Source organism: Carlito syrichta, unplaced genomic scaffold (genome assembly GCF_000164805.1).
Source record: "Carlito syrichta isolate Samal-C Ts95f unplaced genomic scaffold, Tarsius_syrichta-2.0.1 Scaffold315407, whole genome shotgun sequence".
In the NCBI taxonomy this organism is placed as follows: Eukaryota; Metazoa; Chordata; class Mammalia; order Primates; family Tarsiidae; genus Carlito; species Carlito syrichta.
The window spans coordinates 2,048,314-2,062,286 of record NW_007259503.1 but is presented as its reverse complement, the minus strand read 5'-3'; the positions used below and the strand labels follow the sequence as shown (position 1 = coordinate 2,062,286).

Here is a 13,973-nt window from a genome sequence, read left to right as displayed (position 1 = left end):
ACACTCAGCTACTTTTTTTTTTTTAAAGTGAGAAAGTAGGATTTATTAAGAGGACAGAAAAGCTCCCACAGCGGGAGGGAACCCAAGGGAGTTGCCATGTTTTCTGGTTTTTTGTAGAGACAAGGTCTCACTGTGTTGCCCAAGTTGGTCTCAAACTCCTGGGCTCAAGCAGTTCTCCCACTTTGGCCTCCCAAATTGCTAGGATTACAGGCACGAGTCACCATGCCTGGCCTTAACTTCTTATTTGGAACTATTTAAGACTTATAGAAAAGTTGTAGACAAATTTTACACTTTGTCGTTGGGAAAACAATGATAGGATGAATAAGTGATTAATTTTAAATTCTAACAACAAAGTAGGTGCTTAATAAATATTTACTGACTGGTGAGAGTGAAAACTGGAACTGTTGTCTCCTGATTCTTTGTCCTGTAACATTTCTGACCGCCCCTCCCCCGCCCCCCCTGCTTACATTTCCCAAGGTTAAAAATTCACTGTTTTGGGGTATGCATAATTTACAGTAGAGTATAAGTTATTCTTTGGTAGTTTTAAGTTGAGAAAAGTCTGATATTTTGCTGACTGTTTCTTATTAATTGGTAAACATGTGGTGTACAGTGAAGAGACATTTGTAAACATAGTAATGCTACTGATACTATTTATGGATCTATGTCACTTTTATCTTCACAGAAATTGGCCCAGTGACAATTACTACAGATCCCAAGAAATTTCAGTATGAACTCAGAGAACTATATGTCCAGGTGAGTGCTAGCTTTCAGTTTTATTCTGGGAGAATGGAAAATCATGAGCCTTTGGTAGATTTTTTTTTATTTTTGAAATCTAAAATATGTAATTGTTGGACTTTTTAAGGGATCCAATAAATGCCACTCTCTCACTACTGAGTGTTTCAACAAATGATATTTTCCAGAATAAGTTGAACAGTAGATATGGAAATAGAACTGGTGGGGTTCAAAATACCACCTTCATTTATGCACTATCTGTGGCTGCTTTTATGCTATAGTGGCAGAGTTGAGTAGTTGTGACAGAAGCTGTTTAGCTTCTTTAAAGAAAGAGTTAGCTCACCCCTGCTATAGATAAGTCCTTTCACATAGAAATGTAAGGAACAGTTAACAATTCTTCTCCCACAACATGAATGACATAACTATGGTAATTTTTATATTCTGTACTGTAAGTCGGCCATGTGCAGTTTTTGACTGTACACATAATTGGGCTATGAGAAAAGATGAATAACATAGGTTTAAACGTCATTCTGAAAACAGAACTTAGAGGTAGAGTTGCTGTGCAGCTTCTTCTTGGTATTGTTTTGAGATTATTCTCAAATGCCTTCATTAAAAAAAATTTGCTTTTCTGGGCCTGTTTTACTATACTATTCTCTATGGTCTCTGCTGCTGTCTCTCCAGGGTGTTTGGCTACTTTCCAACATTCACCTAGGCTTTTGGCTCATCACTACTTTTCCTGCTCAGGGCTGCCATCATTCTGAGTGACTTCGTAGAACAGTCGCCCTTCAGTTCCTTCATCTACTAGTTATTTTCCATGACCTTTTCTTCACTTGGTCTTAGTCTTCTATTCCCACCCAGGTCTTGTTATCATCCCAAACTGTTCCATCTCCTAAATAGCTAATTCAGACATATTTATTTCTAACAACTACTGCTGGTGCAACTTCTCACCCTATAGCTTTTCCCTTACCGTCGTCAAGTACTCTAGTCCACTGATCCCTACACTTTCCTCAAGACCATCAGATGTCTCCTTTTTTCTCTCTCTTTCAATCTAGTTCAGAGATTTATCATTTAAAAATAGTTCTTTTTCTCCTTTGTCTATTCCTTTTCTGTTCAAAGGTAAAATTTTATTTCTGAATGACCCTAACTGCCTGGATTATTCATACCTGTCCACTAATGGCCAAATGCTGTAGAAGTCTCACAACATGACACTTTGATTCATCTGTGAATTCATAACCACCTCTCTCAAATGAACTCTTAATACTCCCATGATCTTACTATGTTTTTATTTTGGTTGATAAAATCTTCCATTTTTCTTAATGTCAATTGCAATTTTTTTTGAATCGAGGTCTCAACCTTTTGCACAGGTGATCCTTTCACCCCAGCCTCCCAAGTAGCTGGGACCGTGGGTGAGCACCACTATACCTGGCTAATTTTTTTATTTGCTTTTTGTAGAGACAAGGTCTTGCTATTTTGCCTAAGCTGATCTTGAACTCCTGGGCTCAAGCAATCCTCCTGCCTCAGTCTCCCAAAGTACTGGAATTACAGGAGTGAGCCACACCCGACCTGACGATTGCAGATTTTGTCCACTCTCTTTAAACCTTTGTCTTACCACCCTCTCACTACTGGGTGTTTCAACAAATGATATATTCTGCGCAAGTGATCTCACTTTCACATACAGGCACGTATCAATGAAGCTTTGTGTATCCTCATCCCTAATATATAAACCCACTTATGTCTAGCACCTATCCTATTCCTATTCCCTGCTTGTTCTGAACTTCTTAACTTTCTAATGATTTTAACTCTATCAAACTGTTTCTTTTAATTGCTTAGGAATTCTCATTGACTTTTAAATATATTCGAGTCTCTCTAAAAAACAAAGAAACAAACCCCAACAAAATCATAAAAAGCAAATTAAAATAAGCAAACTTCTCTATTTTGTCAAACCCTCTTGCAAACAATCCCCCTCCTGGGAATATACCCAGAGGAACTCCAATCATTCTACAAAAAAGATACCTGTGCTTGCATGTTTATTGCAGCACTATTCACAGTAGCAAAAGCATGAAACTAACCCTGTTGCCACCAAAAGTGGACTGGATAAAGAAAATGTGGTACATGTATATGATGCAGTATTACCCAACCATAAAGAAGGACAAAATTGTAGGCTTTGCAGCAACTTGGATGGATTTAGAGTCTACCACACTCAGTGATCTATCACAGAAGCAAAGAACTGAGTACCACATGTTCTCACGCATAAGTGGGTCCTGAACATTTGTCACCATACCCCAAGAAGAGGGATTGGCAGTTGTGGGACACTGCCACGGAAGTGGGGTGCAGTGCATACAATATCACTGAGAGTACCTGATCCTAAACCAGAGGAAGTGAGGACCAGTGGAAGGCCCAAACTTTACGGGCACGTAGACTACTTATGTACCTAATTCTGACATGTACCCCACATCTTTAAAATTAAATTAAAATAAAAAAAAAATTTTCTCAACCTTTCCATTGTCTAGAAAATGGTCTGTGTTCATTGCTGTCATTTCCTTACCCCCATCCCTGCCATTCACTCTTCAATCTGTTTCAACCTAGTTCCCAGTTTCCTCACTCTATCAAAGTAGTTTTAGTTTGTGGCCACTGACACCCATTTTGCTAAATGCAATGGAATATTTCAGTCTTTATCATATTGGATGGACATCTTTGTAGTCTTTGGCAACACTGATCTCTCCCTTTAAATTGACACACTCTATTCCCTTATTGATGATCCCATTTTTCTTCCTACTTTTCCTGCTCAACTTCCTAGGAAAGCTCATTTCCTTCCACTTGGCCATTAAATGTTGCCTTTGGTAAAATCATGTATACTGATATATATGTATCTGCTTTAGCCCCAACCTCATTTCTGAAGAACAGATTCTCATTTCAATCTCTTGGAGATCACAGTGGCCCTTAAAATTGGAACTCATGAAGGTTCCTTTTTCAGTGCCCCAGATTTGGTCCTTAATCTTTGGTCTTTGTTTCCTGTTTGTTACCATTGTGAATATGCCTATGGTATTCTGGTTTTCCAACCAAGTCTTTCTTAATACTCCCCTCACTTTTATCCCTCTATCCCAACGTTTATTAAGTCTTGTTTTTAACTTTCTAAATATCTTTTAAATCAATCGACTTCTCTCCATTTTTATTGGTACTATACTAGTCCCAATTAGTATATCTTTAGTCTAAACAAATGTGGAGAAGCTTCTAAGTGATATTCTTGCATTTGCTTTTGCTTTTATTATCCAGACTTTTCTCTACTCAGCAGACAGAAAGATCTCAACATACATCTCTAAACATTCTGCCCTATACCGTATCCACTTGTCCACTTACCCCCCACCTCATTAGATTCCCCCTGAGGTTCTGAGTGACTGAGACCTGCCTACCTTTCATTTCCATCTAGTACTACCTTGTCTCCCAGGCTCTGTACTCTGCCTCAGGAGCCTTGCATAGAGCCTCCCCATATCTGTGTCCTCCCCATCTCCCAGTGAGGTTTTTGCACATGTGCTGTTCTTGCATTGGAAGTTTCTGCCCTTCAGACGGACCTCCCTTTCACACCCTCTTAACCTGGTTTAAAACCCTGTACTTAAAAGTTTCATGCTGAATACCATTTCCTCAGAGAATCCTGTCCTTTTTTCCAGTCTTGGTCATTTCTCACTACCTTTCTACATCACAGAGCAGTTGCAGGTTCACACGAAAGGACCATGTCTAACTTAGCTTATCGTTAAATCCTCTAGTAAAATGCCTGGCAGATAGAACATGCTTACTTTTTTATTTCTTATTTTAAAGATGTGGGGTACAATTCAGGGTTAGGTATGCAAATGTTCATTATGCAGGTACCATTGTTGATGAGGTGTGCCCCCGTCCCCTGGCAGTTTGCCACTACTACCAATCCCTTTCTTATAGTATTATGATAATTGTTCAAGGTTCAATTATGAGTGAGAACATGAGGTACTCAATTCTTTGTTTCTGTGATAGATCACTCTGTATTATAGACTCTAAGTCCACCCAAGTTGCTGCAAAGTTCATAATTTTTCTTTATGACTGCGTAATAGTCCATCATGTATATGTACCACATTTTTTTAATCCAATCCTCTTTCAATGGGCAGCACAGTTGGTTTCATGTTTTTACTATTGTGAATAATGTGGCAGTAAACATGCATGCTCAGGTATCTTTTTCATAGAGTGATTTTAGTTCCTCTGGGTATATTCCCAGTAGGGTGATTGTGGGGTTGTTTGGAAGGTCGATTTTTAGATCTTTTAAGAATCACCACACTGTTTTTCACAGAGGTTGTACTAGTTTACACTTCCATCAACAGTGTAGAAGTGTTCCCTTTACCCCACATCCTCTCAAGCATCTGTTGTTTTCTGAGTTATTGATGATGGCCATCCTGACTGGAGTTAGTTGGTATCTCTGTGTTTTAATTTGCACTTTTGTGATGACTAGTGAGACTGAGCATTTTTTCAGGTATCTGTTGGCTGCTCATATGTCTTCTTTGGAGAAGTGTCTATTCATATCTTTTGCCCACTTTATGATGGGGCTGTTTGTTTTTTTCTTTTTGGCATGTTTGAGTTCCTTGTAGATCTTGAATGTTAGACCTTTGTCAGATATACAGTTATATTTTGTCCCAGTCTGTGGACTGTCTCCCCACTCTCTTGATGGTTTCTTTGACTTTGCAGAAGCTTGTCAGTTTGATGAGGTCCCACTTGTCTATCTTATCTCTTATGGCATGGGCACTTGGAGTTTTGATTAGGTATTAGTTGCCGGTTCCAATTTCCATAAGGTTGTCTCCTGCAGTTTCTAAGGTTCTTATAGTTTGAGGCTTTATGTTTAGGTCTCTAATACATTTAGAGTTGATTTTTGTGTATGGTGATAGGTAGGTGTCTTGTTTTAATCTTCTGCATGTGGTCAGCCAGTTTTCCCAGTGCCATTTACTGAAAAGGTTCTCTTCTCCCCAGTGGTTGATGGTGGTATCTTTGTCAAAGATGAGTTGGCTGAGAAATTGAGGTTTTGCTTCCGGGATCTCAATCCTGTTCCATTGGTCTATATGCCTGTTCTTGTACCAATGCCAGGCTGTTTTGATTATTACAGATTTATAATAAAGCTTAAAGTCTAGAAGTTTGATACCTCCTGCTTTGTTGTTTTTTGCCGAGGATTGATTTGGCTATTCGTGGTCATTTATGTTTCCATAGGAATTCCTGTATTGTTGTTTCCAGGTCAGAGAAGAATGTTACTGGTAATTTAATGGGTATTGCATTAAATCTGTAAATTGTCTTGGGTAGGATGGCCATCTTAACAATGAGGACTCTTCCAATTCATGAGCATGGAATATTTTTCCATTTGTTTGTGTCATCTTTGATTTCTTTGAGCAGTGTGTTTTGTAGTTTTCATTGTAAAGCTCTTTCACTTCTCTAGTTAGGAAGATGCTGAGGTATTTAATTTTTTTGTGGTTATTGTTAATGGGTTTGTGCTTTTTATTTGGGTTTCTCTTTGTTTATTGTTGGTGTATAGGAATGTGACAGTCTTTTGCATATTTATTTTATACTCTGAGACTTTGCCCAAGTCCTTTATTAGTGCAAGGAAGTTTTTAACAGATTCTCTGGGGTTTTTGAGGTATAGAATCATGTCATCTGCAAAGAGGGATAACTTAGCTTCCTCTTTTCCTATTTAAATGCCCCTGATTCCTTCTCTTGTCTGATTGTCCTATCTAAGACTTCCATTCTTGTCTTGTTCCAGTTTTCAGCAGAAATGGTTCCAATTTCTGTCTGTTTAGCATTATGTTGGCTGTGGGTTTCTCATAGTTGACTCTTACTATTTTGAGGTATGTTCCATCAATGCCTTGGGGTTTTTTATCAAGAAGAAGTGCTGGGTTTTATAAAAAATTTTGTCCGCTTCTAATGATATAGTCATGTGGTTTTTGTTTTTACATCTGTTGATGTATTTAATTACTTTTATAGTCTTGCGGATGTTGAATCATCCCTGCATCCTGGGATGAAGCCTACATGGTCATGGTGGATTATTTTTGAGATGTGTTGTTGGATCTGGTTTGCCAGAATCCTGTTGAGAATTTTAGCATCTCTTTTCATCAAGGATATTGACCTGTAGTTCTTTTTCTTTGTTGAATTTTTACTCGGTTTGGGTATCAATGTGATGTTAGCGTCATAAAATGAATCCATGGAATCCTCTATTTCCTTTCTCTTATACCATGCCATTTTTCCTCACTCATTATCTTGCTACTCGTTTACTATTTACTTTCTCTTCCTCAGAATAGCAAATTCTTTGCCTTGTTGGATGTCCAGATTCTCTGACAAAATTGCTATAGAAATTTCTATCTTGTACCTGAATCATGGAAATTAGAAATTGAATTGCTTTGGTTGTTTAAATGTTTATGTGCCCCTATTCTACTGTGAGTTGCTGAGGGCAAGAGGTTTTAGCTTTTAATTAGCCTCTGCTTCATCTGGGGGATGAACCTGTGTCTGCAGGAAGTGGACTTAAATAGCTATTGAATAAATTAATGCTATTTAGGAGGCTTATTTTAAAAATGTACATATGGTGGTAGAACTATATCAGATATAATTTAAGGTTCACTTGATGGTGCAAAAAGTACCTGAAAAGCCTAGCCATCAGTTTTCATTTCTATACAGAAATTCAGAAGGGCCATAAAATTGAGATTTCTAGAAAATAGAAAGTTAAAAATGGATTTACTATATTCCTTCTTTTTTTCCTCCCCTCTCTCTTTGAGAATACAGCTGGACTGTATTCTTGAAAGTCTGGCTGGAATGAAAATACCTACATTTTCAATGAGACCTGGCACTGGGACTTCCTGATTTCCGGCCTCTCCCTTTCTTTTGTTCTAAAGAATTTTTAGGGAGTGCCCTTATCCTCCTTGCTCTATTTGTCTCTATGGTGAAGGATTCCAATTCCTGACTCTTATTGACTTTCTGCCCAGAGTTTTCCTCCACTACCCTCTGGAACTGAATCTGATACAGATACTCCATTGGTCTTATAATTTTGTCACTGTTCAAAAGTTTTTTTTTTCTTTCTTTCTTCCCTGGAATGAAAGCTGGTCTGTTTCTCTGTGGGCTTCCTCTGGACAGGCTGCATCTTATGGGATTTTCTTTTTTTGTTATTTTTGCATTGTCATGGGATCCAAGAGGATGCTTAATTAGAATAACCAGCTGGGAAAAAAATTAAATATTTACTTTATCTCTTCATTCAACCTTGGGCACTGTTACAGGCATTGAGGATACCATGGAAGTGTTTTTACTTTCAAAATTTCTAGTGAATAATTCTTTCTTAAGTCAATGGCAACAAATTTTAGTAAATAAGGGTCAAATATCAAAAAACTATGCTACATTATACTTAATGCCTAATCTAAAGGATACAGTGGTTTTTTTCTTCTGTGTTTGCTTATAGAATGTTTTATTATTTCAATCACTTTGAGAAACTAAACAACTTCTATAAATTTTAACATACAATACTAAATTTTTTGTGTATAATTTCCAGACTCTTCTTCATTTTTTCTGTCTACCACTTTTGTAAGCCTCCCCCCCCCTCACTGATATCAAAAACAAAAAGGATTGCTGGTTTATTACACTAACTTGTATTTTAAAAGAAAACCTTTAAAAATATTTATTTTACACTTATATTAATTTTAAAAGCAAGAAAAGTAAATTCAGTGTGAAGTAAATTAAAGAATCATCTATTAAAACAGGCTCAGCTATTTTTCTCATATAGACATTAACTTAACTTGAGAAAAAGCAATCTAAAATTTTCCAAGAAAAATTTAGCAAAAAATTAAAATTAAATTATTACATTTACAACATTGATTTCATTTATCTTTATTCTTTTTCATCTGGAAAACAGAGAAGTAACTTGAAAAGCAACTGAGCTTTCTCTTTGGGGAAAAGGAGAGACAAATGACAACAAATGGTATTCAAATCACACAGAGCCTTGGGAATTAACATCCTCGTAAATATGCAGTGCAAAGTCCTGCCTTGGGTTACATTCTTTATAAGAAACTATAAAGCTTGTTGATATTTAGAAAATGGTATTGCAGTAATATACTTGCAAGTCTTTTATCCAAATGTTTTAAAGAACAAAAAGTACATTAGTCAAACATTTAAAGTGTAAAAAATAAAAATAAAAAAAAGAAAACAAAATTATTTTTACAATAATGAAATCGCAATCCGAACTTTTGTATAAATAGTTGGTTCCCCAAACTGAAAAGCTTCACATGTAATTACATTTTCTTTTGTACAGGCCTTTAATAAAATAGACTTTTCAAAAAAGCAAGATTATGATTAAAAATATGTGGAACACCACTGCTACATAACAACATGAAGAGTTATGAGGAAGATAAGGATGAGGTCTAGGAGAATAAATAGGCTTAAACTGCAGGAGGCTGAGAGTAGGGGGAAAAATGTTTTGCTGTGGTAGAACATAAGTTGATATTAGAGTTATCTGTCAAAGAATTTGAAATATCATGACCAGATAGGCAAAGACTGTTAAAAGGAGGAGGACAAGATAATGCTAATTTTAGAAGAATAATTTACTATACCAATTTGGTATATACTTTAATTTCTAGTATTTTAAAACATGCTATTATGTAAAAGTGTGCTTTCAATTTATAGATTTATAGAGAATTCTTTTATATGAACTTAAAAGCTCAAACAAATATGACTGAACAAAACTATAAAAACAAATAAGTAAATAAATAAAAGAAAAAATATGACTAAAAAAGAAAAAGGGGATCATATGTCAGCATTAATATAGATATAACATAGAGCTAGAAAAGGTTTGATTTTCATTTTTGTTGTTAGATGTGATTCAATTTAGAAAAGTAGTTTTTATTTCCATTTAATTTTTCTTAATATGCATTTGACTTACAGATTTCACATGTGTTTCTATATTCATACATGCACATATATACACACTTTAAAGGAAGAATGACCTATTTAATTTAGGGAAGAAAGTATGATTGAGGGTCTAAATCACAATACATATAAGTCTTCGAGAACAGTAGAATAGTGTCTGGCCCAAAGCAGGGTTCAATAAATGTTATCTGTTACAACTGCTACCTCTAGTGCTCCAAAGCTCTTTTAAGTGAAAGAATCTTCAAATGTTCATGTCATAAATGGGCAGTAGTTTTGTTACATGTGCCTTGCAAAAGGTTTTGTGTTTGAAGTCATTCTCTCATTTTGAACCTACACAAATGTTACTGTTTCTTTTTACAAATGAGGAAGCTCAAGTTTTGCAATGCTAGGTAACATGTATACTCAGGTCACAACATTGGCTAGTAGCAAGGCTAGTTTCAAAACTGGAACCAAAGCCAATTTCCTTTATTGCTCTGGTACTTTCCTTCTAAATACTGGTTTAAGTAACCTTATTAATCTAATTAAATTAATACTATTTGTAGAATTTGTCTTTGCATTAAAGACGTGTATCCAGGGCTGGTCTCATCCTCAACAAAATGAACTTCTTTCTTAAATATTTTTACCTCTATTCCTCTCTCCAATCACTTTGAGTAATTGGTTCATCTAAAATTACCAAGCAGCAGATAGCAAAGCAATTTTAATTATAATTGAAAATTGCTACCTTCTCAGCACATGTTCTTGCTACTTAGTGTGATAAGCTTATTTAAGCTCTTATATGCTTTGGAGAGACACAAGAACAAAATACCTTTAAGAGATGGAAAGGTAGTACGTATATGATAGGGATATTGGTAGGTAGGTAGTGTTTTTGCTTATTTTTATTGTTAGGATTGAAACATCTTTGGGCCTTAATGAAGCATCTGTTACAACTTTAGTTTGCTGATAAGAGTTTTCTGCAAGAGTTAAAGATTCTCTGAGGGACAAACAAAACTGTATCCTCAGGGGATGAGGAATAGTGACTAAGACAAGAAAGACAGTAGGAGTGGCGGTGTAAACTGTGAAGATTTCCAGGAATTACTCAAGGTGATAAGGACAATTGATGACAGAATAGTACATGAATTAAACACTAAGCTTCCAACAGCTTCCTTTGCAGGGAAAATTGATGCCAGCCAAACCTGTAAACAACTCTATGAGTCTCTGATGGCAGCTCATGCCAGTAGGGACAGAGTCTTAAAAAATTGTATAGCCTAGACCTCAACAGTAGTAAAATATCTTCGAGAAGAGAGAGAGAAAAGAACTTGGATGATTTAACGTTACTAAAGCAACTTGGAAAAGAGCAGACAAAGTTAAAATGGATGCAGTCAGAACGTTGAAGAAGTGGTAAATGACAGAAGCTGGAAGGTGTTTAATGAACGCTGCTGAATTCACTTCAAGCCTCCAAAGAATGAATAAAGAAGGAGAGATACTTTTTTTTAAAGGACCTGGTCATCTCATAAGAGTGCATGACTGCTATCAACAGGGTGGGCTTTCTAGGGTGATTTCTGAGCCAACAGTCCAAGACCTTTTGCTGATTTCAGCCCCGCTTATCCAAGACCTCAAGTAGAAATAATACTGATAATTATGGAGAGATCAACTGCTATATTATACTGATTCTATTAAAAAAGTTTTGTGACTACTAAAATAATTTTCTGACTCAGCGTAAAAAAAAAAAAAAAAAAGACAAGGCAGTAGAATATAGGAGTGGAAATGTTTGACTTTTTTCTAGCTATCCATTTTGGTACTTTATCCAAAAGTAAGTACCTAGTTGATTTCTTAATGATCTTTTGTGTGAATGCCAAAGAACAAAGAGTATAGAATTAAGAGTATATAGAACAAAGATATTCTGGCTGTTTGCTTTTTCAAAACAAAATATACAGGTGGTTAGAATGGGGTGGGTGTGGATTATAATGGAATATTTCTTGATTTTCTTTTCAAAGTGTGCATGTGTGGGAATGTCCTCAAGGGTAAATACATGAATCATTGCATAGTAAATATTGAAGATTCCTGTGGCAAAATAACATTTAAGAGGAGGAATCCACTAACCTATGATGCCTGGATTCACTCCATAGATGCTATTTAACCAACCAAGGATTGTTCTCTTCCTTACAATAAGTACTAAATCTGATTTGTCAGGTTTTAGGTGATAGTAAGGATGGAGATCAAAACTTTTTCACTGGAAGAATGTTCCTTGATCTGAAGCCAGGATTCCTAGAGAAAAGTATAAACTTTTCTTTTTCAGAGTTGCTGGCAGCTATAGTAAAATACATAAATAAATACATCTCATTTTCACAAAATTAGAGATTTTTTTTCTGAATCCAAACTGATTATAAGCTGTTAGTTCTCAAGAAGCTATCTTTTTTATTCTTAGGCCTTGAGAAAAATTTCAAGAAGCATTTTGGATTCTTAGGATTGGAATTGATTTGAATATTATTTGTCCAGTTAATCCATCAGAAGTTTGAATCCCTTCCAGAAACCTATCAATACCTCAGACCTGAATAACACTAGCGAGAGATTTGATAGCACTGACTGGTATTTGTCTGCAGATGATACCTGGGGGGCTTCTCTGGAGTGGTGTCTGGGGAGTCTCTGTTGATGCTGGAGGCTGAGATCAGCTTTTCTTGGCAGGCATATCACATTATTAAAGACTGGTCCAGTCATCAACTAATTCCCTCAGGTTTCTTCATGTAAACTTTTAAACCAGGCATCTATCCTTTTATGTTGCTTTTTTAAAATCCTCTTATTGATTTTTTAAATCTTCCTTATTTGTCCTGTCATGTGTGTAATCTTTTCCTTTTAGATCTTATTTCATCAATTTTGCTTAATGACTAGCTCTGAAAACGATGTGAAATATGTCTGTCTCAAGCTTTCTCATAATGTGATACCTTCATAAATTATAGTGCTTTTATTAGTAAAAAATGCACTTCTGTATTTTTCCAAGACATAAAATAGCACAAGCAGTATAAATATATTTTTATCACATTAAATAAAAAGAATCACAGAATTACAATTTTCATTAACTAACCATTAACAAAGATAATACCAGATGTGCTAGAAAGCATGAAAAATCCATACGTGAACTATGGAGCAACAGAAAGAGAGAGATTTCTATGGGTAGGTGGAGGCTGAGTAGTAAATAGGAAAGAGAAGGATCATAGGAGAGGGAGAACTAGAAGAGAAAAGGTCAGCCCTGAAGGTTTTATTCATGGACTAGGGTGAATGCCTCATCCTTGAATAAACAAGTGATGATTTGTTACTAAGACCTCCTTAGGCTCTGCTCCTACAGGTTTCTGGCTCTTGGTCCCTAAGCAAGTAAGGGAGCCATCTGTTAGGAGAGACTAGGAGTCCATCCCAACTAGAGTGATGACAGTGTCTTAATATGATGGGAAAAGAGGTCAACAATAAAAAGGTACAGAATCCTTGAAGGAGAAAGGAGGTCTGACATGATACAAACTAGCGCCAATTGCTATTATATTCCAAACCTACCCATCTATAAACTTTTTTTTAATCCATTGTACAACTACCTATTCTAGTAGGTAGATGAGGAGGATTCAACAAGACACAACTGCAAAAAAAAAAAAAAAAAAAAAGTCTTAGCTTATTCATCAATGGCTCACATAGGTTGAATAGTCACAATTCTAGCCTATAATCCTTCCATGATGATCCTAAACCTCTTAGTCTGTATTATTCTGACAGTTTGTCTTTTGTCCCTAGGGGGATTAACTCCACTCACAGGAATCCTACCTAAATGCATAACTACCCAAAAACTCACAAGTAATAGTTAATTATACCAGTATCTATAGCTATTTTAGCATTACTCAACTTGTACTTTCACTTTCATATGTAACTGATCTAGTCCACATCCCTAGCAATGTTCCCAACAACCAACATCATAAAAATAAAAATGACAGTTTGAAAGTAGAAAACAAGCTACTCTTATCGCCATTCATTATTGCATCAACTTTATTTTTACCACTCTCACCAATATTTTCATTACTGGACTAGGAATTTAGGCTAAACAGACCAAGAGCCTTCAAGGCCCTGATAAATTAGACTTAATTCCTACGGCTCTAAGTACGAAAAGACTTGATCACACATCAGTTAAATGCAAATCAAACACTTTAAACTAGTTACCAGATTGGTGAGATCCAACCCCATGAAAATTTAGTTAACAGCTAATTGCACTAGTCAACTGGCTTCTATCTACTTCTCCCACTGTCTAAGGGAAAAAGGTGAGAGAAGCCCCAGAAGAATTGAAGCTGCAACTACTTACAATAGCAAAAACATGGAACCAACTGTACTGCCCA

General features: G+C 36.0%; 1 protein-coding gene and 1 pseudogene across 1 annotated transcript in view; both read left to right on the top strand.

Moving 5' to 3' along the window:
* HMCN1 (hemicentin 1) overlaps positions 1–13,973 on the top strand; it is a 467,592-nt gene that overhangs the window by 103,806 nt on the left and 349,813 nt on the right. Inside the window, exon 2 of the mRNA XM_008072785.1 lies at positions 683–753. Coding sequence (XP_008070976.1) covers positions 683–753 — 71 coding nt within the window. The remainder of the gene's footprint in view (positions 1–682; positions 754–13,973) is intronic.
* On the top strand, positions 1,236–11,082 carry LOC103275370 (annotated as a pseudogene).